The 25,919-nt window shown below is 45.8% G+C and overlaps 1 protein-coding gene across 1 annotated transcript in view; it reads right to left on the reverse strand.

Moving 5' to 3' along the window:
* Positions 1–25,592, reverse strand: part of LOC137347025 (potassium voltage-gated channel subfamily KQT member 4-like) — a 307,740-nt gene extending 282,148 nt beyond the window's left edge. Inside the window, exons 1-2 of the mRNA XM_068011033.1 lie at positions 25,564–25,592; positions 24,686–24,776 (exon numbers count right to left, since the gene is read on the reverse strand). Coding sequence (XP_067867134.1) covers positions 24,686–24,776; positions 25,564–25,592 — 120 coding nt within the window. The remainder of the gene's footprint in view (positions 1–24,685; positions 24,777–25,563) is intronic.
* Positions 25,593–25,919: the final 327 nt, after the last annotated feature.

Raw genomic sequence — 25,919 nt, forward strand, 5'->3', positions numbered from 1 at the left:
ATTTGTGTTCTCTCATGCAGGTATTCATTCGCAGAGATCTGCAACCACAGGGGGACAGTCATCCACCTCTGAGGAGGAGGACTAGTCAGAGGATGCACCATTCCATGACTCTCTTGTACCCTCCACCAGTGCAGATACTTTCACCTTGTTGGGTAACCTTTCGGCTTTATCATCAGGGTCACAAGCTGGTGAGAGCGCCACACACATACCCAAGCAACTGGCTGAGGCTGAGACAGCTGAGGCCTCCGACAGTTGGAGGATGTGGGTGGCCAGGCCAATGCATAACCCTAGGCTGATGATGAACCTCTGGTGTCGACAACACAGGGCAGGCTGTAGTTAACATAGAAACATAGAAAATAGGAGCAGGAGTAGATCATTTGGCCCTTCAAGCCTGCTCCACCATTCATTATGATCATGGCTGATCATCCAACTCAGTAACCTGTTCCCACTTTCTCCCCATATCGTTTGATCCCTTTCGCCCCAAAAGCTATATCTAACTCCTTCTTGAAAACATACAATGTTTTGGCCTCAATTGCTTTCTGTGGTAGTGAATTCCACAGGCTCACCACTCTCTGGATGAAGAAATTTCTCCTCATCTCAGTCCTGAAAGGTTCGCCCTGTATCCTTAGACTATGATCCCCCAACATCGGGAACATCCTTCCTGCATCTACCCTGTCAAGTCCTGTTAGAATTTTATAGGTTTCTATGAGATCCCCCCTCACTCTTCTGAACTCCAGCAAATATAATCCTAACTGACTCAATCTCTCCTAATACGTCAGCCCCACCATCCCAGGAATCAGACTGGTAAACCTTTGCTGCACTCCCTCCATAGCAAGAACATCCTTCCTCAGATAAAGAGACCAAAACTGCACAAAATATTCCAGGTGTGACCTCATCAGTTCCCTCTGTAATTGCAGCAAGATATCCCTGCTCCTGTACTCGAATCCTCTCGCTATGAAGGTCAACATACCATTTGCCTTTTTGTACACCTGTTGCACCTGCATGCTTACCTTCAGCGACTGGTGTACGAGAACACCCAGGTCTCATTGCATATTCCCCTCTCTCAGTTTATAGCCGTTCAGATAATATTCTGCCTTACTGTTTTTGCTACCAAAGTGGATAACCTCATATTTATCCACACTATACTGCATCTGCCATGTATTTTTCCACTCACTCAACCTGCCCAAATCACATTGGAGCTTCTCTGCATCCTCCTCACAGCTCACACTCCCACCCAGCTTTGTGTCATCTGCAAACTTGCATTTATTACATTTAGTTCCCTCATCTATATCATTAATGTATATTGTGAATAACTGGGGTCCTAGCACCGATCCCTGCGGTACCCCACTAGTCACTGCCTGGCATTCGGAAAAAGACCCGTTTATCCCTACTCTTTGTTTCCTGTCTGCCAACCAATTTTCTATCCATCGCAATACACTAGCCCCAATCCCATGCACTTTAATTTTACATGCTAATCTCTTATGTGGGACTTTGTCGAAAGCCTTCTGAAAGTCCAAATAAACCACATCCACTGGCTCCCCCTCATCAACTCTACAAGTTACATCCTCAAAGAATTCTAGTAGATTTGTCAAGCATGATTTCCCTTTCGTAAATCCATGCTGACTCTGTCTGATTCTACCACTGTTCTCCAAGTGCTCTGCTATAAAATCTTTTATAATGGACTCCAGAATTTTCCTCACTACCAATGTCAGGCGGACTGGTCTATAATTTCCTGCTTTCTCTCTACCTCCCTTTTTAAATAGTGGGGTTACATTAGCTACCCTCCAATCTGTGGGAATTGTTCCAGAGTCTATGAAACATTGGAAGATGACCACCAATGCACCCACTATTTCTAGGGCCACTTCCTTAAGTACTCTGGGATGCACCAGTCCAGGACACCTCCAGGCAGCCAGGGCCTTTCAGACCTCAGGCAGCCAGAGGACACCCACCAAAGTCACCACAGGCCAAGGGGCAGCCTGATCAGCAGCCTGCCTCCAGCCCAGCTGCTGCTGCCAGGATCACACCGTGTAGGAGCACTCGCAAGCAGATTAAAAGGAGCACAGGCCAACACTTTGGGTCAAGTTTGTACTTGTACTCAAGTTCAGGAGTGAGACTTGAACCCATAATGATTCAGAGGCAAGAGTACAACCAACTGAGCCACTGCTAGTACCACAACAATTCTGGTACTCCCTTGCTAACAGCTCTGTGGGTGTACGGACACCACATGGACACAGCAGTTCAAGAAGGTAGCTTACCACCACTTTCTCAAGGGGAATTAGGGAGAGGCAATAAATGCTGGCCTTGCCAGTGATGCCCACAACCCATGAAATAAATTTTTAGAAAGCTTTTAGTCACCCATCATAACGTTTCCTTATTTGGATCAATGTCAATTTTTGTTTTGGGCAGTTTTCAAACATTGAAGTGTCATGAAGACCCCACCTGCCAAGAATGAGGCATATTAATATCATTATATGAACATTAATTTTAAACTGTTGCTGGACTGAAAAGATAACTTGTTTAAAAAGATAACAGCATTGGCTGGGAATATTTGCAAGTTAAGAGACAGTTGCCTGGAGAGAGAATAGAACTGCTCCCTGATCCAATTAACCCAAATGGATTTTGATCACCAGACATTGAATGTGTAACAAGCCAGCATTCCATCCACTCCCACTAAGGGTGTCTACTAAGACAGAGTATCCACAAAAAGCACAGGAGAGATTGTACAAAAAATCTAGTCACATGATTAACCTGCTGGCCAACTTGGAGATTTGAATTGTGCTCACAAGACAGTTTGAAGACAGAGACTGCTTTGAAGATAAAAGAGAAGATAGGTCTCTCTCCCTGGCTCTCTCTCTCTCATGAATTTCCTTTCCACTGAAGCCACTTAAACCTCAAGGGAGAAGACTCCTACATTGAAACAAGTTTGAAAGTGTGCACTGGGCCCCAATGAAATGGCAAGATTTAACTCAATCAAAAAGTCTACTTCGAACTCAAAACAGTAAATGAACTCCAGCTATTGCTTCAAACTTTCCCCCTTTATTCTTTCTCCTTTTCTGTCTCTATCTGCATGTGTGTTTATCGCGTCTGCATGCTAGCGTGGTCACATCGCCTATTCATAGTAGTTTTATCCGAATTAGAGTTTCAAGGTTAATAAACTTACACCTTTCTTGTTTAAAACTAAGAAAACCTGTCTGGTTGATTTCTTTGCCTAACAATTGGAGAGCAGTGAACAAGGATTCACTGAGGGGGAACTAAAAACACAGAGTTATAAAAAATTAAACCCTGTTACGATCAAACCAGGCAATGGCTGAGTGGAAACCCCTGGACCCCTTTCTCACCTGGTTGTAAAAGAAATTTGGGTGCTAGTGTCCAGATTTGACCCACAGACAAACAAAGAAATTGGAAGTGGGAAGTCAAATTGATCCCAATCAAAAAGAGAAAAGCCAGTAGCTCCCCAAGCCAGGGTGAAGTAACTTGGGATAAGTTAAAATCACTATCTATGGAAGAGTTGAGAAAAATGGCTGAGCAGTGTGGGATCACTGGCCGTGCCAAGGTTAGAAAGTCTGAACTCCTAAGGCTAGTGGCCAACCATTTTTCCTTGAATCTGAAGAAGCAGAAACAGGGTTAGAAATAGACTTCGACAGGATATTGCTAGTAAAGATATAACTGGAAAAGAGGAAACTTGAATTTGAAGAAAGAGAAAGAGAGAGACAGGAGAAAGAAACAGAGAGAGAGAAGAGAAAGGAAGAAAGAGCCTTCCAGAAGGAATGTGAAGAAAAAGAGAGAGGAGAGAGAACTGGAGAGCCTTCCAGAGGAATGTGAAGAGAGAGAGCTGAGGTGGCTTGAGTTAACTAGGGGGCGACAGAGAAACCCCAGTGAAAGCATGGCCAATATGGAGGAGCATAATTCAGGGTTGGGTACAGAATTGTTAAAATTTTCTCAATTGATTCCAAAATTCAATGAGGGAGACGTGGAAGTGTTTTTAGTATCTTTTGAAAAACTTGCAAGGCACTTAAAGTGACCAGCTGAGGCTTGGACTCTCCTGCTACAAAGCAAGTTGATAGGAAAAGCCCATGAGGTTTATTCCATGTTGCCAGATGAGAGTTCATGCAATTATGAACTGACAAAAAATGCTACTCTCGGGGCCATATGCGTTAGTACCGGAAGGCTCTCGCCAGAAGTTTAGAACCCTCAAGAAGCAAGCTAACCAAACGTACCTGGAGTTTGAGAGAAATAAGCTGCTGGCTTTTGACCAGTAGTTTAGACAGACATCAAGATCGGCACAGGCTTGGAGGGCCAAATGGCCTGTTCCTGTGCTGTACTGTTCTTTGACCAGTGGCTGAGTGTTCTTAAAGTGCAGCTCAGCTATGAAAGTCTCAAAGAGGTAATTTTGCTCGAGGAATTAAACCTTTCCTAGTCACCCCCACAAATCCGAAAAGGACAAAGGGTGGGAAGGTGATAGAAGCCCAAGTCGTCCTTTGAGGGAAAGAAAAGCAAGAGACACAGGGGGCCCTCCTCCAGCCAAAAAGCAAGGTGCTGTAAGTAGGAGTGAGACTCGTAGACCTGTGTGCTTCCATTATAATAAAGCAGGTCATCTAAGAGCTGACTGCTGGAAACTACGGGGAAAGCCTATACGGTTAATCAGGGCACATCTGCTCAGTGAAGGAGAAGGGACCCTGATGGAAAGCACAGCAGAACAAGCTGTGGCTTTGACTGCAGAAAAAGTAAGGCACAGGAAGCCGACTGCTGCAAGTACAGGAAAATTTAATCAGATTCCTGACAGTTATCAGGATTTTGTGCCTGAAGGGAGAGTAACCCCATACCCCTCAAGTCGGGCAAGCAAGCCCATAGTAATCCTCAGGGACACAGGGGCCACTGGATCCCTTTTATTGGGAAAAGGCCTGACCTTTCCCCCAGAGAGTGCAGTGAACACCAGAATGGTGATGCATGGTATTGGAGGGCAGTGTATGCCTGTACTTTTACACCGGGTGTACTTGGAGTGCGGCCTAGTTTCGGGACCGGTGAATGTAGGGATTGTCCCGAGTTTGCCTGTGGACGGGATGGACCTGCTCCTAGGTAATGATCTGGTGGGGATGAAGGTGCTAGATTCCCCAGTAGTGAAAGAGAGACCACAGGAGGACAGAGAGACAGGGCAGCGGCAGGAGACTGTCCCCTGCAGTTTCCCTGAATGTATAGTGGATCAGGTCATGATCAAACCAGCTCCCCCAGAGGAGACTGAATTTGCACTGCAGGCAGATGACAAAGAGGTCTGTCCATCTGAGACTTTCTTTGGAAAGTTAGAAGACCCAGGGAATGAATTAAATGAATCTTCCCTAGCCGAGGCTCAGCGAGCTGACCCAGTAGTGAGTTAGCACAGGCTGCCCAGTCTGAAAATGAAGCAGAGGGCGTCCCTGATTGTTATTATTTAAAGAATGAGGTATTGATGAGGAAGTGGAGTTCTCCTCACAGATCTGCGAGGAAGGAGTGGGCAGTGGTTCAGTGGTGCCACAGAGGTACCGGAGAGAAATATTAAGAATGGGCCATGAGATTGCAGTGGCTGTACATGTCAGTATGTCAAACCAAAGCCCACATAAGAGAGCAGTTTGACTGGCCAAAACTCCACAAAGATGTGATAGAGTACTGTAGGAGTTACCACATGTGCCAGGTTGAAGGAAAACCCCAACCTACAGTGAAATCTGCAACCCTAAGTCCTGTATCGGTGTTTGGAGGATCCTTCAGCAGGGTGAACTGTAAGGGACCTCTGCTGAGAACAAAAGGGGACAGGCAGGCACAAGACTGGCAAAAAGTTAGAGAGTAAAGGGGGAAAAAGGACTAAGAGGGCAGGTTAAAGGAAGTCAGGGAGGAATCCCAGATGAAAACCCTTACTGTCTGGTTAGCCAACCCTGAAATGTTTGAAAAAGTAAACCCCACATCCTCCCATGTAAATGCCAACACCAGAAGCACCCCACCAGGGTTTCTCACTGCATTTATGGGAACCTGTAGAGACAAAGAGAGTCCTCAAGAGGACCGAGAAACCATGAGGGTGAAGCTTCACCTAGCCCTTTAGGGAAGGAAATCTGCCATCCTCACCTGGTCTGGCCTACATGTGGCTCCAGACCCACAGTAATGCGGTTGACTCTTAAAGGCCACTCAGTTCAAGGGTAATTAGGGATGGGCAACAAATGCCGGTCTATCTCAGCGATGCCCACATTCCATGAAAGAGCAAAAGAAAATCGACAAAATGTCTCTGTTTTCAACAATACTCAAGTCAATCCTATCTCATTGCACAATACCAGGTCTAGTATAGACTGCTCTCTGATTGACTTCAGAACATGCTGTTCTAAGAAACTACCCTGGAAACATTCTATGATCTCTTCATCTAGGCTACCTTTGCCCATCTGATTTTCCAGTCGATATGTAGATCAAAATCCCCCGTGATTATTGATGTACCTTTCTGACAACTTCCCATTATTTTTTCCTTTACACCCCATCCTACCATGTGATTACTGTTCAGGGGCCTGTACACCACTCTCACAAGTGACTTCTTGCCTTTATCATTTCTCATCTCGACTCAAACTGCTTCTATATCCTGGTTTCCTGAACTTAGGTCATCCCTCTCTATTGTGCTGATACCATCATTAATGAACAGAGCCACCCCTCCACCTTTTCCTAGCTTCCTGTCCTTCCTAAGTCATCCCAATCTATATCATCCTGAAGCCATGTCTCTGTATTGGCTATCGGATCGTACATTTCCCAGAATGTAATCCATTGCTGAATTCAGGAGGAAACAAAGGCTGTATATGCAAAGAAAACCAATTATATCATGGGGTCATATTTTCAAACCCAGCTGAGAGCGGGAACAGCAGCAAGTATGATTTGAAGATTGAATTCCCGGAGTTTGGCACTGTCTCCCACAGCCTCCCGAACGTGATGCAATTTTCAAAGTGCCGCTGGCAGGGAGCTAACAGGTTGGATGCATGCTTCTATTCAATTGCCTGTTGATCTCATTAAAGAGCTCATTAACAGGCTTGTCAGGAGCAAGGAGCTATTTTTAAAGGCAGGGAATGGGGAAAACTCCAGGGTGGGAACATGACAGGGTTGTGAGAATGTGAGCATTGTGGAGGGAGATGAGGGCTGTGGGAAGGGCTGATTAAATAAAAGCAGAGGCAGCAAGTAAAGCTTATCCGCCTCAGGTGTGTCTCCATGTTGATATTGTTGAAGCTGGAAGAGTTAAATGTTACATTGGAGAGTGCCATGAAACCGGATTAGGAAGTGAGTCCATTGGCGTCACTGTGACATCTTGGGTTGGTACGGGAGGCCTGGTGAGCATCAAGGCCTAGCTGACAGAGGTCAGATAGGAACAGGCTACTCTGACATTGGACAGAGCAGCGAGGATAAGCAGCAACAGATGCAACCTCCCGGACATCTGGAAACTAGAGGAGTACAGTGGGAGCTGCAAGGGGAGGAAGACGTTACCCAAGACATCAGGTGCACAGCCCAAGAGTCAGCTCCCTGCAAATGACAGCGTGCCAGTGCCAGAGGGGACGGGGCCTATCCGGGCAGATGGTCCCAGTGCTATATGCTCTGATCCACAATGATTGAGGCCTTACGGTTCCCATAGCAGTCCCCGACCTGCAGCCGTCAAGGTCTCAGGTGTCCTGAACTTTTATGCAACCAGGTAACTCTAGGGATCAGCTGGGGACCTCGGTGGCATCTCACAGTTGACATCTCATTAGGCCATCAAGCAGGTCACGCACGGATGCCCTTTTCAGGAGGGCAGGGGACTACACCCACTTTGACACAGATGAGCCTGCACTGGTACAGGACATTGGGTTTTGATGCCATTTATGGATTCCTTCAGGTACAGGGCATCATCAATTGTACCCATGTGGCCATCAGGGCACCCAGTGACCGTCCAGGGAGATCCATCAGCAGGAAGGGCTTCCACTTCCTCAACATTCAAATGGTCTGATATCACAATAAAAGCTTCCTTCATGTTTGAGCTCACTGTCTTTGGCAGCTGCCATGACTCCTTCATCCTCTGCCATTCCAGGCTGCCTCGGTCCTTCACTCCATCCCCCAAAGTGCATGGCTATCTCCAAGGGGCCAAGGGAAATCCCTTGAAGAGATGTCTACTGACCCATCTGCAGGAGTCCCAGACAAAGGCATCAAGGTGAAACAACCAATGCCACCTGCTCAGCAGGCCAATCATTGACCAGGCCCTCAGATTTCTGAATATGCGATTCTGGTGCCTGGATCAGTCAGATGGCACTCTCCAATGTCCTTCTACAAGGGTCTCAGCCATTGTGGTGATCTGTTGCACTGTCCATAACATAGCCCTCCTGAGAGGTGTGGACCTTGAGGACAGTGAGGCCCTGGAAGGAGACAGCTCATCGAGGGATGTGCAGGAGGTAAGAGGAGGGGGGGGGGGGCACACAGGGGGATAACACTGAACAGAGAGGTGCCCTTGCTGCACGATGAGGTGGCCTCCTCCTGCCACCCTCTGGGAAGATAATCTCCCTCCTCTCCCTCACAGATCTAGGTGGGCATTGATGAAGTGAAGGTCTGCCCTACCCCTAGTGCCAGGCCTCCAGCTTAACTGTGACATTTTGTTGCCCTCTGGTGCTGTGGAAGGCAGATCCCTCCAACAGGACAACCAGCAGCTTCAGTGATGGCTGCTGTAGGAGTCTACCTGAGCCCCACACTTGATCTGACCTCTGCCATTTTCAATCCCACTGGCTCTAAGAGACCAGGAAATCCCTCTCCATACCAATTAAAACTTTCCCACTTGAAAACTACAATCTGAATCAGCATCCCAGAGGTGGCAGGTTTCAGACCAAAAACCAGACCTGGCTCCTGTTTCCCACCTCCACTTTGAAAATCCGGCCGATGGTCTCTCGATGCAGGGAGAAGCAGGACGAGAGGGCACATGGCTTTGCCATTCCCAATGTTGCAGAGAGCTATAGACTGCCTGCACGTAGCTCTGCAGAGCCCCTCTCCCCTACCTCCCCCACCAATGTCAGCAGGGAGAAGGACAGGAACCTCAAGAGCTACCATTCTATTACTGTGCAGTTGGTATGCGACCATGCCTTGTGGAAGACCCCTTGTGGCAGGGTCGAGAACCATAGGATTTAAGGAGATTAGCAAAAAAAGCAACATGAGGAAAAACTGTCTACTGCAGCAAGTGGTTCGGATCTGGAATGCATGGCCTGAGAGTGTAGTGGAGGCAGATTCAATCTTGGCTTTCAAAGGGGAATTGGATAAGCACCTGAGATAAAGAAATTTGCAGTTTTCCGGGGAAAGGGCAGGGGAGTGGGACTCGTTGCGTTGCTCTTGCAGAGAGATGGCATGAATACAATGGGCCAAATGGCCTCCTGTGCATTCCATGATTCCCTGCAAAAACCATAATGTCGGTGAATTCCAGCTATCCTGGCAGCAGCAATGGTGCCTTCATTCTGAGGCAATCTGCCATTCCCACCATCTTCAGGCCTGCAAGATGAACCAGAGAGTGGCTTCTTGGAGACAAGGGATGCCACTCTACCTGGCTGATGATCCCTCTGTACCAATCGACCACGCCAGAATAATGGGCGTATTGTGAACTTGTGAAGCAGACCATCGGCGTGCTAAAGCAGCCTTTGAGGGGAGCCCCCGCTACGTACTGGGGCGTGTCCCCAAGTCTTGCTTCTCCACAACATCTCCATCATGAGGGGGCAACCATTGCCACCAGGCATCTGGAGGCCATCTCGGGAGAAGGAGGAGAGGGAAAAGGAAAAGGAAGAGGAGGAGAAGGAACAGGAGGAGGCTGGGAGGATGCATCCGGGATTCCTTCGCCCCAGACAGGCTGTCCAAGAGCACCTGCTCAGACTGCATTTTCTGAGAAGAACATCCTGTCCCCACCATGGCTCCCCAATTCTCCACCTTACCATCCATATAGGACACCCCATCACAGCGTTTCCTTGGCCAAAACCTTGCAATAGAGGCACCAACAATAACCTTTCCATAGCATCATTATCCAACATTACATCTACTATACAAGCAAACAAACATGAACTATTCACCCCTGTACTTTCCCTTAGTACCTGTCTTGCGGATGCCTTTGCCTGTCCTAGTGCTCCTACGCAGTGCAACCCCAGTGGCTGCAGCATAGCTGCTGGAAGGCTGCTGAATTTCACTGGCGGAGACTGCAGATGACCTTGCAGGACACCTTCAAGCAGCTCAGGGCCCGGCTTCAAACTGCACCACTTCAACATGCATGGCAGTCTGGGTTGGCATCTGAGAGGCAACAGCAAGGGCACTGGTGGAGCGACAGTGGTGGGAGAATGAATGCTGTCTCTCTGAGAGAGGGCAGCAAGTGCATGCTCCATGGAACCACTGCCACTCCTAGGGAATGGCACCTCAGCAATCCTGGTAATGGAGGACAAATTGCTGGACTGCCACGAGAGCCTGCATGCATTTTTGAGCATCGAGATCCACAGCCATGATGACAGCAATCTGAACCTGCATGGCAGCAAGCTTAGATCTCATGACGTCTGAGCTTCCACTGCAGCACTGAGATGCTGAGTGGCTTCTGTCCGTGCTACAGTGGAAACTGCGATAGCAGCCGTCAAATGCTGTATCACAGCTGCGTGTGCAAGTGCTGCCATGGAGTTGGCTAAAAGGATGGACTCTGAGCTCTTTGTGATGCCCTGTGCCATGTTGGAACCAGACTCCTCCATGCTCTTTGATGATATCAGGAGACTGTCTTGCAGGCCAGCCAATGAACAAAGCATCTCGGTGTACATGTTCATCAGTGTTCTGCTCTATGCTGTCCATCAAATCCTCATCTGAGCCCCCTTTCGCAGAACTTGTCTGCAACCCCGCTTTCCAGTGAGCTGGCACACAAACTCTCCTTTTCCCCGGCCTTGCTGCAGCCCACTCTTGCCCGGTGACTCACCACGCGCTGATTCTGACTCTATAACAATCTCTGAAGTTCACACCGGACTAATATCTGAACTGGTGGCTGCGAGTGTCAGATCAACTGATGGTGCCTCCTCAACAATGGTAAGGTGTTGCTCTCTCTCTTTTCCTCTGGGTGTGCTGTAACTGAGCAGGTGACAGTTCTTGGGAGATGAAAGCAGAAAATCAGACAGGGAAGGTTGTTGTTGGGAAGGGGCTGGGGTGGAAAGCAGGAGGTCCATGTTACACCATCTACTGCTAGCATTTCATGCCAGATAGCAGGATGAGGGTGAGGTGGGATTTGAGAACGTGCATAATGTAGGAACATACAATCATCCTGAATGTTCTTGGTGATGTCAGACACAACAAAGCTGTGTCATAGCTGGCTCCACGATGAGATGTATCATCTCCTCTGTAGGGCTCAGGGAATGCAGGCAGGTCTGCCCCCTGCCAGTTCTGCTTTAGTCCGTGCTATTGTGGGCAACGTCCTGCAATAGTGAGGGCAGAGTGCCAATGATTGTGTTGTACTGTGTTTGGATGATGTGCTTGCCTTAGCTGAATAGCTGGAGGTATGTGGAGGCAATGAGAGGTGGGTGTAAAGTTGTAAATATGTGAGGGTCAGGTGGAGTATCTGAATGTGAGGCTTGGGTCCTGAGTGCTAGGGTCTGCTGACGGATGAGTGATGGGGGCTGTGTGGTGGGGTGGGGGGGGGGGACGGTTGTGCATTGAGTAGCTTGAGAGGTTGGTATTCTGGTGGGCAAGAGCTGTCATGTGAGGATGACATTGAGGTCATTGAACTTCTTGTGGCACTGCCAGACTCTAAAAGCTGACTTCCCTGGCCCTCTACTCCCATTCCCTTCTCAGGCTGCTTGCCCCCATGTGAAACATGGCCTCTCACCTCCTGTCGACCTCCATCACCAAGACCTAAAGTACCGCATCTGTGGACCCTCGAGCCCTCCCTCTGCCCTGGTGCTCCACTTGTTTAGCTTCTAATAGCAGACAATTGCAGTTCTAGCAGTCAGCAGCAGCTTTGTTATAATATGTGTGCAGCTCCCCTTTAAGAGGGACAGACTGCCTTTAAGAGCTGAAGGCTAGCTGGAACACATGCTAGCCTTGCACATGCTAAACCCTTGTTGAGCATTCAGCTAGGCAGCAATGAGGGTAATGCTTGGCTGAATGTTACAATCATTCAAATGAGGAAGTTTGTTGTCTGCCTGCCTCAATGGGACCCGGTGAGGGAAGATCACTAATCGCAACCCCTGCTCCTCAAAATGGAAGAAAATGAATTTTTAGCAGAAGTATCCAATGAACTAACAGTGCTAAACCTATGGGTGTCTCTAGAAGACGTCTACAAAATTTGAATGGAATAAAGTTATTGGGACCAGAGAATTTTGAGAGATTGCTGCTGATTGATGTATAAAGATTATAAAATAATACCGGTATGCTGTGTTAAACTTTCAAAGTGTAATATCACTAGTGATAGCATCTGTTTGAAATTTCCTCCCCTCCAATTTTTTAAAGCCTAATTTTGGCTGCAGCCCTGGGCATAGAAAGTCATAAAGAGTTGTATCAAGTGCAGAGCTTATCATTTTAATTGAGGTATCACTCATAAGGCTATGAATGGTGGCATATGCCCTGCCTCCAAAACTGTCTCTTTCACTCATTCACCATTAACAGGAACCTTTGTAATCCCATAGCTGGATGGTATGAAGTGAGAAAGAAAAACACAGGAAATAGGAGATAGCAAAGTTAAAGCAAAAAGCAAGGAACAGAGAACATGGAAAAGGAGTGAGGTAAAATATTTATTTCATTACCAATTTTTTTCCCCTCCTGATTTGAGGAAGCTGACTTTTGCTTCTGTAGAATTCCATGAGCACCGGTCACCCCCATTGCTTTCCCCAGGCAGTAAATAATCAGGTGTGAGTTTGGTAATGAGTGTTAGCAGACTATTACAGCTGAGGCCAAGCCTACCTTACCACAGTACAGGCAATTCTGCAAGTACGTGCTTGTGATGGGTGAGTTCCCTGTCACCAGTGTGTGTGTGTTTGTAAAATTGGCCTAGTGTCCACGTAATTGCAATACAAATGGGAGACCACTGCACAGCAATTGGGTGTGAGAGGCAGAGCCAATTTTCTCCTTCACTACTCAACATTGTTGAGGCCAGTAATGCTGGTCCATCTGCCAACTAAGATCAGCTAACTCAGCACAGTCTGGAGCTCTCCTGATTCTCCTAACTCAGGGAATATCTGCAGCCCACGTGAAGGACAAAGATTGAGTTCCATATTCATTTTTTTTTACCGCGTGTTGCCCAAGATGTATAGCTTGTGCTTAAAAAAACTCGCATCGAGAGCTTGTCCAAAGGGTATCTATCACTGATTACCAAACCAATGTGAATGAAAACCTGCAGATTACATATTCTTTTTAAAGATCTACTTAGCATTTCTGATTTATTACTTAATTAGGTTCTGGGCTTTACCGGATATGCAGATTTTGAAATTCCTAATTAAGGCAGGCACAGGCAGGGATCTAATGCCAACAGTCTGTGAAGGAGAGATTCCCCTTGCACAGCAGAAAGCTAGTTACACAATTGGAGCCCATGCACTATTTACTGGAGCTCCCTGAGCAGCTTTTACTACTGTCAGCAACAAACTTACTACAGTTAATATTCCTTACATAAATGTAGCATTCTGCTTGCTGTTTATAAACACTGAGTGAGTCAGGTATTCTGCAATGTTTGAAGGGATCTTTACAAATGATGATGAGGAAGTGAAGGAGTGACTGCAAGGCAGTTAACACATATTGGGCTGGATTTTACAGCCCCCACCCCCCCCCCCCCCGATGTAGGGGGTCGTGGAAAATGAATGAATTAAATACTTACCCACTGCCGCTATCCGCCCTGCTCCGACATTGTAGCCGCTGGCTGGCACATCCCGGGCCTTCGGATCTCCGTTCGGAAATCCAGTGCAGAACACTGGAGGGGAGGGGGGAGCAGGTAAGTATTTCAGTGTGGGGAGGGGGCAGTGGGGTCAAATTGATATGATTGGTGGTTAAAGATAAAAGTTTGTGAACTTTGAAGGGGGGGAAGGTCAGGTACACAACGTAAGTATTTTTAGGGGGAGCAGAGGGCATGGAATGAAGTGTATGTTTATTGTGGGGATGGGGTAGAGGGGCGAGAAACATTTATTACATTTTTTAAAATAAAGTTTAATTTGATTTTTCCTTAAATATTTAAATTGCCATGTAGTGCTCGAAGCCCTTTAAAAATGAGGTCAGCGCCTGCGCAGTGGCATCTGACGTTGTGGCTGGGAATGGACTGCCCGTCCCCTCCCCATCATCAAGGGGGGATGGGGGGGGCGGTCTGCCCCAGCCATGTAGATGAGCCACCGCGTTTAATATTGCCATAGCTACCAAGAAAAGTGTCGTGAGCAAAACAAAGGCCTGTACGTCACTTTCATAGACCTCACCATGGCAATTGACCCTGTGAGCAGAGATGAACTTTGGAAAGTCCTTGAAAAACCTGGATGCCCACTCAGGTTCCTGGCCATGGTGAAACAGCTTCATAAAAATCAGTACAGACAAGTCAAGCAAAACAGCGACCTCTCCAGTCCCTTCTGAATCTCCAATGGTGTGAAGCAGGGATGTGTACTGGCCCCGACCCTATTCACCATCTTTTTCAGCATGATGCTTCAGCAGACAACGGAAGACCTTAAGGAGAGAGTTTACGTACACTTCCAGACTGATGGAGGTCTTTTCAACCTCAGGCGTCTTCAGGCTTACACAAAGACACAAGAAAAACTCATCCATGAACTTCTTTTCGCCGTTGACTGTGCTCTCCTGGCCCACAGTCAGTCAGACCTGCAACATATAACAACATATTTTTCCGAGGTGGCACAACTCTTCAGACTAAAAATCAGTTTAAAGAAAACTGAAGTTCTGCATCAGCCTGCACTCCAAGAAGAATATAGACCACCAAGCATTGTCATCGAGGGAACCGAGCTGAATGGTGTCAAGCAAATTGCTTATTTGGGGAGCGTCATCTCATTTAATGGCACCATAGAAAAGGAAGTGGACATTAGGCTCTCAAAAGCAAACAGTACCTTCAGCAGACTCTATAAACGACTGTGGAGCAACTACAGCCTCAGAGCACAGACCAAACTCAAAGTGTACAAAGCCATAGTCCTCATCACCCTTCTGTATGGCGCTGAGTCATGGGTGCTATACCGCCGTCATGTACTCCTTCTATAGTGTTTTCTTCAGCACTGCCTCCGCAACATCCTCAAGATCCGCTGGCAGGACCACATCTCAAACACTGAAGTCCTAGAAACAGCCAACATTGCCAGCATCGAGGCCATCGTCCTGCAAAGCTAACTGCGTTGGGCGGGTCATGTTGCCCGGATGGACGAGAGTCGCCTGCCCAAGATCATGTTGTATGGAGAGCTGACCCACTAGTAAAAGGAACAGAGGGGCCCCATGCAAACGTTTCAAGGGTTCCCTGAAGAAGTCCCTCTCTGTATCCCACATCAACTCTCGCCAGTGGGAAGCAAAGGCCATAGATCGTGATGCCTACAGATGCTACATCAGGAGGGTTACAGGCACTTTTGAGACTGAGCGAAGAACCAACATGAAAGAAAAAAGGAGGAGAGGATAGGTTCAATTGCCCCCAGCAGCGACTACACTTCACTTGTACCCGCTGTGGGAGAATCTGCAGGTCACGGATAGGCCTGACTAGCCACCAGTGGGCCTGCAACCGCTGTTTACAACCTTCCCAAAATCTTTGTCCGTGAAGGAATGCCAAGAAGTTTACGGCCGCCATCGATCTTGGCAGCAGCGATGTAAAATTCAGCCCATTGTGTGCTGGGCAAAAGGAAACATTTCACTCCCATCTGGTACTCTAGTTCTTGTGTGTCTCGGAGACAGTTCCTGTACATGAATAACATAATAATGGGTAAAATAAAACATTTCACTTTGTCTGATACTGTACAGCTCGTGCGTGTCTCAGTGTCAATACCTGTAGTGTACACGTACATGTACAATAATGCATTGTTATCTTATTGAAATATTTTGCAAGTAGTCAATGCAGGGACCATTTCTTCATTAGACCACTTCTGTAATATTGAGCATCAGCAACCAATGAAGAACAACTAGCTGCCTATTCAGTGCCACAGCTTTCATTTCTTTTTCGGGTGTTCCAGTTATATTATGGGAAAGCCCTCCCATCGCCACTCCCCTCCCCCACCCGCTGGGGACCTCAATGAGTTGCCCCACATGGTGTGCTCTTGAGCACATTATGTGCTGGCGGCTGCATTGGAACATGTTGAGCATGTCCCATGTATAGTAGGCCGCAGGTCTCTGCACCTAATAATGCAGAGTGCAATGTACAGTGGCAGTTTGGGATTCGGTCATTACATTATTAGCCACGGCGAGCATGAGAGCTGAACTCAACTCTAACCATATAGATACAGCTTTCAAGAAGAGTCACTGCAACTGACCAGGAGCAGGAACCCAGGCAAGGGAGGAGGGGAGGATAAAGGGTGGGGTGATCAGAGACATGGAGGAGCAGGGAAGGGAGGAGGGGAGTGTCCAGGGTGTGTAGTGCTTGTTATTGCTGCTGAAGTTGGCTGTGGGCTGTGGAGATGTTGAGTTGATTTGAGCATTACAGTCAACAGATGGTCATGAGGGGCCTATAGGGAAGGATGAGTGCTGTCAACGTTGGGGACCTGTGGGGCAAATTGAGAGTACTGGCTAGCACAGGGAATGTCACAGTCAATGGGGGCAAATGGATTCTTTATGGGGGGCAGATCGAGACTTAGGGTTGGGTAGTCTATGGCATCATAGCGAGGGGAACGGGACTCGGCAATAATATTAAGGTGGATTTGAGGAGGGTCAAGGGCCAGAGTTGACATTTCAATAGTAATTGGAGCAGGAACGGGAGGGGGGGGATTGCATGAATAAATTGATTGTGACGCCGTCCAAGGGAATGGGGGGAGATTCAATGGTAATGGAGGAAGGTTTAAGGTTACATTGGGTGGGTCAAGGGTGATGGGTGCAGGCTGGAAGGTGGCAGAAGGAGTTGGAAGGTGGGGAGACTTGCCTTAAATTGTACACCATTTTCTCGAACAATAATGCAAACCACGTGGCCACTCAAGGATTGCAAGGCGAGTGGGAGGAGACCAATGAATGAGTGGGATTTCCACCAGGCTGCAAATGTAAGGCACAGAAAAGAGAACTGCTCATTGTCGTGATGGTTCAGCTGACTGGCAACAGAGGGCTGAATTGGAACGCTCTGCTGATTTCATTATTTATAAAGCTGCAGCGTCATATGGGTCTCATACACCCAATTTATCAAATACCATGAGAAGAAGAGAAGTGGGAGTGACTAAGGAGGGCTCTTTTCCCTCAGTACATGATGCCTGAGCACCAGCAACAGGCAGAACAAGAAGGTGAAGATGCTGCAAATAACATCCAGGAATGGTACTATCGAAGACAGACACTGGCACGTCATCGTATCCTCAGGACAAGGACAAATTACATTCAATGTCAGAGAGGCAACGCCAGAGATGCCTCAGGATGTCATGTGAAATGGTCACAGAAATTTGCAGGATCCTGCAGCATGACCTGCAGCTGCTCGGCTTCGGTGAGAATCCCATACCAGTTGTCCTCAAGGTGACTGCTACACTCAATTGTTTTGCTAGTGGCTCCTTCCAGGGATCACAGGTGACCTATGTGGCATATCACAGTCTGCAACTCACAGGTGTATCAAAGAGGTGACTAATGCCCCTTTCGACATGCCAATGTTTTCATCTACTTACCTGTAGACGAGGACAGCCAGGCAGCAAGGTTTGTTTCCGAGAGTGCAAGGGGTGATCGACTGTACTAATGTGGTTATTAGAGATCCCTGGGACCAGCCTGCTGTCTTTGTCAATCGCAAAGGCTTCCATTCTTTAAACGTACAGCTGGTATGTGACCACAGGCGAAGAATCATGCATGTTTGCGTACATTTCCCAGGGCGCTGTCATGACTTATACATTTTGAGGAACTCACAGCTGCCAGGAAGTTTTGCGGAACCAGCTGAAGTAGATGGCTGGAGCCTGGGTGACAAGGGTTTACCCCCTTTCTACGTGGTTGATGACACCAGTGCGTCATCCCCAAAGCGCAGCTGAAGAGAGATACAATGCTGCACACGTATCTACCAGAGCCATTATGGAACACATTATTGACATGCTGAAAATGCATTTCCACAGCCTTGACTGGTCTGGAGGGGCTCTTCAGTACACGCCACAGAGGGTGTCACGAATAATCATTGTCTGCTGTGAATGCACAACCTGGCAATTAGACGTGGCAACATTCTGCAGGTGGGGGACCAGGAGGAACACCAGTCCTCCTCAGATGAAGATAACTATGAAGAGGGTGAGGAGGTGGGCAACAATGTAAATGATGCCATTATAGATATAAGGGCCATGGAGAGACATGCAAGGGACATCAGGGAAAACCTCATATTTGCACATTTCAGCCAACAATAAACCACTTCAAAACAGAACATTGGGAGGAGAAAGCAAACATTCTCCAAATATGTCCACATATGTAATCCAAAAGAAGGGCTCTTCTGACAACAGCACATGAACCTGCCTGTATGCTATCAACTTCATTAAAAGAGACCTGTGTCTCCATTGGAAAAATTGTCCAGCATCAAGGCATTAACCCACACACATAGGAAGCTACAATGTCACAGCACTTTGATGTTATTGGTAGATCAAATCTTCACTGAGCCACAATGGAACTGAGAACACACCGTTGCAAGGAAAGTAAGGGGTTAACTACAGAACCATGAATGGAAGGCATGTTGGTAGTGAAAAAATTTGCAAACAACAAATAGCCATCATTCAGGACTGAAGGCTAAAATCAACATGATAAATGGACAATGGACACTTTTTGAAATGCATTCCTGCCATACACATCCAAAAACATTTTTCTTTTCAAATGAAACAAAGCAAATGATTTACTTGAGTGCATCAAATATTAAATAACTATGTATTGAAACTTCAGCAATATGTGCACAATATTTATAGCATCCGTGCCACCTTAGTGCTCAAAACTGTTTCTTTTTACATTTCTACTACGACATCTAATTGCAACCTTGACATTAACAGCTGAGGTGGAGGCAGTCTGCTTAGTGCACTGCCCCATTGCTCTGGAACCATGGCGGGCATTCTCTGAAGGAATAGGCCCTTGATGGCACCATCCTACTGGGGGTCTGCAGCAATGGTGCCTGGGTATCCCCATGTGCTTGCCTGCTGGAGGTAAGTGGGTCAATGCCGAGGAGAAGGACGAGACAGCGCTTACCCTGGGGGTGTCCTGACAGGAAGGCCACGGGGCAGCTGGCATGAACCATGCCTAATTGCCCTTGAGAAGGTGGTGGTGAGCTGCTTTCTTGAACTGCTGCAATCTTTGTGGTGTAGGTACACCCACAGTGCTGTTAGGAAGGGAGTTCCAGGATTTTGACCCAGCAACAGTGAAGGAACGGTGATATAGTTCCAAGTCCGTGTGTGGCTTTGAAGGGAACTTGCATGTGGTGGTGCTCCCATGCATCTGCTGCCCTGTCCTTTTAGTTGGTAGAGGTCGCAGGTTTGGAAGGTAGACTAAGCATTGATTCCCTGGAATTTAGAAGAATTAGAACTGATCTAATTGAAACATATAAAATTCTTAAGGAACTTGACACAGTCGATGCTGAGAAAATGTTCCCCCAGCTAGGGAATCAAGAACACGGAGTTACAGTCTCAGAATAAGGGGCCAGCCATTTAGGACTGAGATGAGGAGAGATTTCTTCACGGAAAGAGTTGTGAATCTTCGGATTTCGCTGCCCCAGGGAACTGTGGATGCTCAATCATTGAGTGTATTCAACTAAGGGAATTGAATGATATGGGGATCGTGCAGGAAGGTGGAGTTGAGGTAAAAGATTAGCCATGATCTTGATGAATGGCGGAGCAGGCTCAAAGGGCCAAATGGTCTACTCCAGCTCCTATTTCTTATGTTCTTTTGTTCTTACCTGCGGTACCATTACCCACTATTGTACGATTGCCTTAAAGAGTAATGTCTCTTTAAAATCTCAGGATGCTAATGAGCTAAGTACCAGAATGTAGTCATGTGACTACAAGCTAGGTCACTCTGCAACTATAACACCTAGAGGAAGGTTCTGTAAATAGTTTGTTTTGTACAGTGCATACTTGTTTAGCTGTTAATAAACCTGTTCCAGATCTTCAATGAACTGGACACCATGCACCTCATTTATGTTGTACAAGAAAACATAAAGAACTCCTAATATTGCAGCAGCTGTGGTGAAAACACAAGATCTAAGTTTGAACAGCACAAGTAAAACAGCTTTGAAAACAAACCTTCCTACAGCCAAAAGAGAGAAATTTCAGAAGAAATACTGGCCCAGAAAGAACAAAGAACCTACCTCCAGCTGTAGAAGACAGAACTCAGAACAACAGGCTGCAAATAAATTCCTGCAATTGGGTGCATTGTGCTGAGGGTCAAGCAATCCTCATTAAAAAAAAAGTGTTGAAGTGCTTAAAAAGTTGAATTCTTTCAAAGGTTTCATTAAAAAAAAGTGGAAACCCAGTTCCTTTCCCAGGCTGATCGAGATTGGCGCCATTACTGGAGGTGTCCAATAGCAAAAAGGTGCGGGAAAACCCTGATCACTGCAGAGTTATCATTCATGCAGCCAGAGTTGAAAAAATCATTAAACCACTTGAGTATGAAGAAGAGCTTCCACTCACACAGCCACAGCTATAAAAATCTATTAAACCAGTCGAACGTGAGAACATAAACTCTTAAAAAATTTAATTGCCTATTGCACAGCTGTGTAAACAGACAAGCTTAAGTGCTGCAAGCAAGATAAACACAGAGCACTATCAAACACCTGCTACTCTCCATCCAAGCAGCTAGTCTAAAAACAGTCAATTTCTTAAAGGGGAAACAACACAAAGCTGAACAAAGTTGAATATTGGGAAGAAAGCAAAAGAACAGCAGAAAGATGGATATCAAATTTCCCAACATGAACTGGAAAGCTGATATTCTTTCTGAGTTCATACTTTTCAAACAAAGGATGCAGTTATGCTTCACAGACCAAGTAATAGTAGAACCAGAGAAGCAGACTGTAAAAATAACGAAAGCAGTTGAAAGTGAGGAGTTACACAGAGTCAACATCTCTGGCTTATCTGAAGAGGACTAGAAAGATCCTGCTAAGATATGGAAAGTGCTAGAAGATCAACTCCGATTAAGAGTGAATTTTAGAATTCACTGCCTGGAATTGATGTCCTACAGGCAACAGCCACAGGAATCAACAGATCAGTTCATCTGTAGATGCTGTAGTAAGGGCAATGAATGCGAATTTTCAGAAACTGAGCTGTCAGAGTGATTAATGGAGCTGGCAATTGTCTCAACACCCATTGAAGCATTTTAGAAAGACCTCTTGGGGAAAAGGAAAGGTCACAGCATTGATAGTGAGAAATGTGTCGAGAGGTCTTTTGCTGTCTTTACCTGGTCTTATTATAACAGGGTTTAATTTTAAACACACTGTGTTTTGAGCTCCCCCTTTGTGAATCCTTGTTCACAACTTTCCAATTATAAGGCAAAGAAATGAGCACTAACAGACTTTCTTTTGTTTAAAGAAGAAAGATGAAATTTATTAAACCTTAAACTTAAACTTTAATACGGTTCATGCCTATGGATATATGACGCGCCCATGCTAGCATGCACATGTGATATAAACATGTAGAAAGGGACAGAAAAGAGCAGAAGAAAAGATAAGTAGAATAGTTTGAGGTAATATCTCGTTACTGTTTCTCAAGCTCACTGTAGTCCTTGATTGAAGATATGATCTTGTATTTCGTTAGGGCCTAGTAGTCTTCTTTAAACCTTGTTGACATAGGAAACCCTTCTGTCTTCGAGTTTCACATGTTTTCATAAGATTCAGTTCCGTGGAAAGAGATGGAAGTAGGCAGGGAGGGTTCTGCTTCAGTTACAGGAGCACACCTTCTTCACTCCATGCGCACATGGCTTTTTCTGCTACAATTCCTTTGTTGGAAGTTCAAATTTTTAAAAAAACTCCCAGGTTGCCCAGCAGGTTAGTCATGTGACTAGCTCCTTATTTGGAACAGTCTCTTCAACATCCTCTGTTGGATGTTCAAATTCTTTGCAACAGCCAGTTAGTCATGTCACTAAAACTGGTCTGACCACTTCTGCATATTGGGGAAGCAACTGCTGGGTCCCCATTGTTTCAACATTGTCTGGTACTAAGCAAACGTCCTTCCAGTCAGGGCTTGCAATTTTAAATTTTAATGTTCATGTGGCAAAATAATGTGTACCTCAGTCTTGGCAGGTGGGGGGTTTGCCTGACAGAATACAATGCACGACTTGCCCTCTCCCCCCCAAAATACTTTTGCTGTCCTCATTCCCCCACCTCAAAAGTTCATAAACTGTGCTCTGTAAGCTTTCCCTCTATCCTCTATGCCAATCAGATGAGTTTGACCTGTTCTAAAACCCTCCCACATTGGAACACTTATGTGCTCCCCCCTCCCCACCAGTGTTCCGCCTCGGATCCCCGGATGGGGACCCTAAGGTACAGGAGTGCCAGCTACCAGCACCAATATCACTCAGGGATGGACAGCGCAAGCACGACGGTCATTAATTCAGGTATTTCCATTAAATAACATATAGAAATTGGGCTCCCGTCGGCAAGCAGCAAGGGGGCTGCCACGAGGCTTCGCCGCGGACGGCAATATTGGGCCAGGCCTTCCCAATGTCGAGATTCATGGCAGGCATTTCAACCTCATAAGTATTCACGAGATCACCAAGGTACCCATTACAGCAGAAGAGACCAAGGGTACCCACATTGAGTTACAGTTCCTCCAGCATCTCAGTAGTTCTAATTTGGAGATTTTGGTCTGGTCAGAGACGCCACATCAAGAGGACGAAGCTCCAAAATTAAATGATGAAAGTTCTTTGTCAACGGGCAGTGTCTCTTTGCGCTCCAGCAACTCAGAAGAGATTGATGTTGTAACTACTGAGAAGCAAAGGCTGGCATTGGGGCGCATTGCCAAAGGGAAATCTCCAAGGACCGGAACCCACTCGCAGACTCTGGCCAGCATCAAACGTTGCAGTCTGGAAACCCAGCAATGGTACAACTATGCCGCACCTTAATGTCCTCTATCTAGAGAAACTCCAGCATCACAACAAGCGAACGTGGACAGGTACCTCCATGAGGCCAACTCCTCCTCCCCCAACAAGTCCTCGACCTTTAGCCCAAGGCATTCAGACGTGGAGGATGAGGAGAGACAAAGGACACGCAATGTCCTGAAGAGGCAGAAGAGGAATGAGTTGAAGCATTGTCTGTTGGCTCTTCAAGATGAGGTGCCGGAACTTTCCAAGAATGACAAGGTCTCAAAAGTGGTCATCTTGAGAAAAGCAACAGAGTATATTAGCAGGCTGAAGGCAGAGCAAAAGAAACTGAATGTATAGAGGGAGAAACTTTAGAACTTGTCAAACCACCGAAACGATATATGGATAGTTAAATAAAAGCAGAATACTGCAGATGCTGGAAATCTGAAATAAAAACAAGAAATGCTGGAAATACTCAGCAGGTCTGGCAGCATCTGTGGAGAGAGAAGCAGAGTTAACGTTTCAGGTCAGTGACCCTTCTTCAGGAGTGCAAAATATTAGAAATGTGAAAGGTTATAAGCAAGTAAAGCGGGGGTGGGGCAAGAGATAACAAAGGAAAAGGTGTAGATAGGACAAGGTCACAGAATAGCTGACCAGAAGGTCGTGGAGCAAAGGCAAACAATATGTTAATGGTGTGTTGAAAGACAAAACATTAGTAGAGATAGGGTGTTAACGGACTGAAAATTGAACAGCCGCAAGTACAAACATGACAAAAAAACAGTGGGTAAGCAAACTGAACAAACTAAGATGAAATAAAATAAACACAAAAAAAATAAAAAATAACTAAAAATTAAAGTATAATGGGGGGCCCGTCATGCTCTGAAATTATTGAACTCAATGTTCAGTCCGGCAGGCTGTAGTGTGCCGAATCGGTCAGTATTATTATGGATAGTTAAGCCACTGCACTGGTAAATGTCAAATTCCTACCCTTATACTTGTAAATGTTACAATCTCTATCCCTGTGTAACTAATTTTGATATTATCTCATTGTATGTGTTTTTCACTTGCAGCATACAAGGCTTATCTTTGGAAAAAAGAGATGTTGTATGTTTGCCTTTAAGTGATGTCCTTTTAAGATGCTATGCTAATGAGCTATGTATCAGGATGTAGTCATGTGACTACAAGCCAGAGTAACTCTGCACATACATACGAGTTTAGCTGTTAATAAACTTGTTCAAGATCTTCAATGAACTGGATTCCACACATCTCATTTCTGTTGCACAAGACAACAGAAAGAACTCATTACACCGACAGTCCCATTACTCATAGTCACCTGGGACCGTCTGTTGTGTGGCTCAGTGAACTGGATGATGTCCTACCCTCTGGATCAATAGGAAAGGTGATCTGCATCCTTTTTTACTTGAACAGTTTATTACTTGCACCCTCTGCTGTGACACTGTTTCTGCTTATTGTTCCAGCCATTCCATTCTCAATCAATTATAATATGTTAAAAAAAATTCTGAATGTAAAATGGTTAGTTACATTTAGGCTCAGTTAAACTCTCCCCACTGGTCCCACGTGTCCCTCTTACCAGGATAAAGAGTCCAGAATTTGCCACATCCTGGTAAGTGGGAATGGTGGAAAACACTGACAGGACGAGACAGCTGAAGACGAGCAGGAATCTGTTGGAGACAAAGAGAATTGAAATGAGTTAAGCAGGTAGAGTAGGAGATATAGCAGATATACATGAGCTGTGGATCACAATTCTTACTGTGCCAGTATTTATCTCACCATCCCAGAGCTCCCAACAATTCCCAAATTCAGTGATCAATATTACAAAAAGAAAATCGATCCAGCAAACCAAGTGTAGAAGGTTGTACTGCCCTGGAATTGCTGGAGTAGAATTCCCAAAGATTGTATAACAATATAGTGTTGGAGTATAATTTCCAGTGACATTCTATTATATAATACAGTGCAAGCATATAATTGTCATGATTGTCCAATATATAATATAGTGCTGATGTATAATTCCCAGTGATTGTCTATTACATATGGTGCTGGCATATAATTGCCAGTGATTTAAAAAAAATTCATTCATGGTATGTGGGTGTCGCTGGCTAGACCAGCATTTATTATCCCTACTTGCCCTTGAGAAGGGGACGGTGAGCCGCCTTCTTGAACTGCTGCAGTCCTTGGGTGTAGATTGTCTATTATATAATACAGTGCTGGTGTTAAATTGCCAATGATTTTCTATTGTATAATACAGGGCTGGAGTATAATTCTCAGGGATTATTATTATATAATATACCAAGAGCTAGCATACAATTCACCAAGGATTATTGTATAACAGTTGCTGTGCTTGAGTACAATTACTAGAAACTAATGCATCATAGATTCAGTGCTAGAGTACAATTACCAGCGATTATCCTGTAATTTACATTGTGCTAGCGTACAATTGCTAGTGATTACTGTATAATAGATTCAGCGCTAGAGTACATTTAGCAGAGATTATTGTATAACAGATACTGTACTATGTTACAAATCTTAGAGATTATTATGTAACAAACAGAGAGAGTGCAATTCTCAGGTACTGTCATAAATGACATGCAGGCTTTTTAACAAAATTGTTTCACCACACATGTCTAGTGATGATGTTGCATGGCACTATCAGACTCAACATATTCCAGCCTTGACTCCATGGTAACATTCTTGCCTCTGAGTTATATGATCATGGGTCAAAGTTCCATCTAGAGACATAATCTAGGCCGCATCCAGTGCCGTGGCGTACTGAGGGTTTGCATTTTCACAGGTGCCATCTTCCAGAT

The sequence above is a fragment of the Heterodontus francisci genome, chromosome 31 (assembly GCF_036365525.1).
Source record: "Heterodontus francisci isolate sHetFra1 chromosome 31, sHetFra1.hap1, whole genome shotgun sequence".
Lineage (NCBI taxonomy): Eukaryota > Metazoa > Chordata > Chondrichthyes > Heterodontiformes > Heterodontidae > Heterodontus > Heterodontus francisci.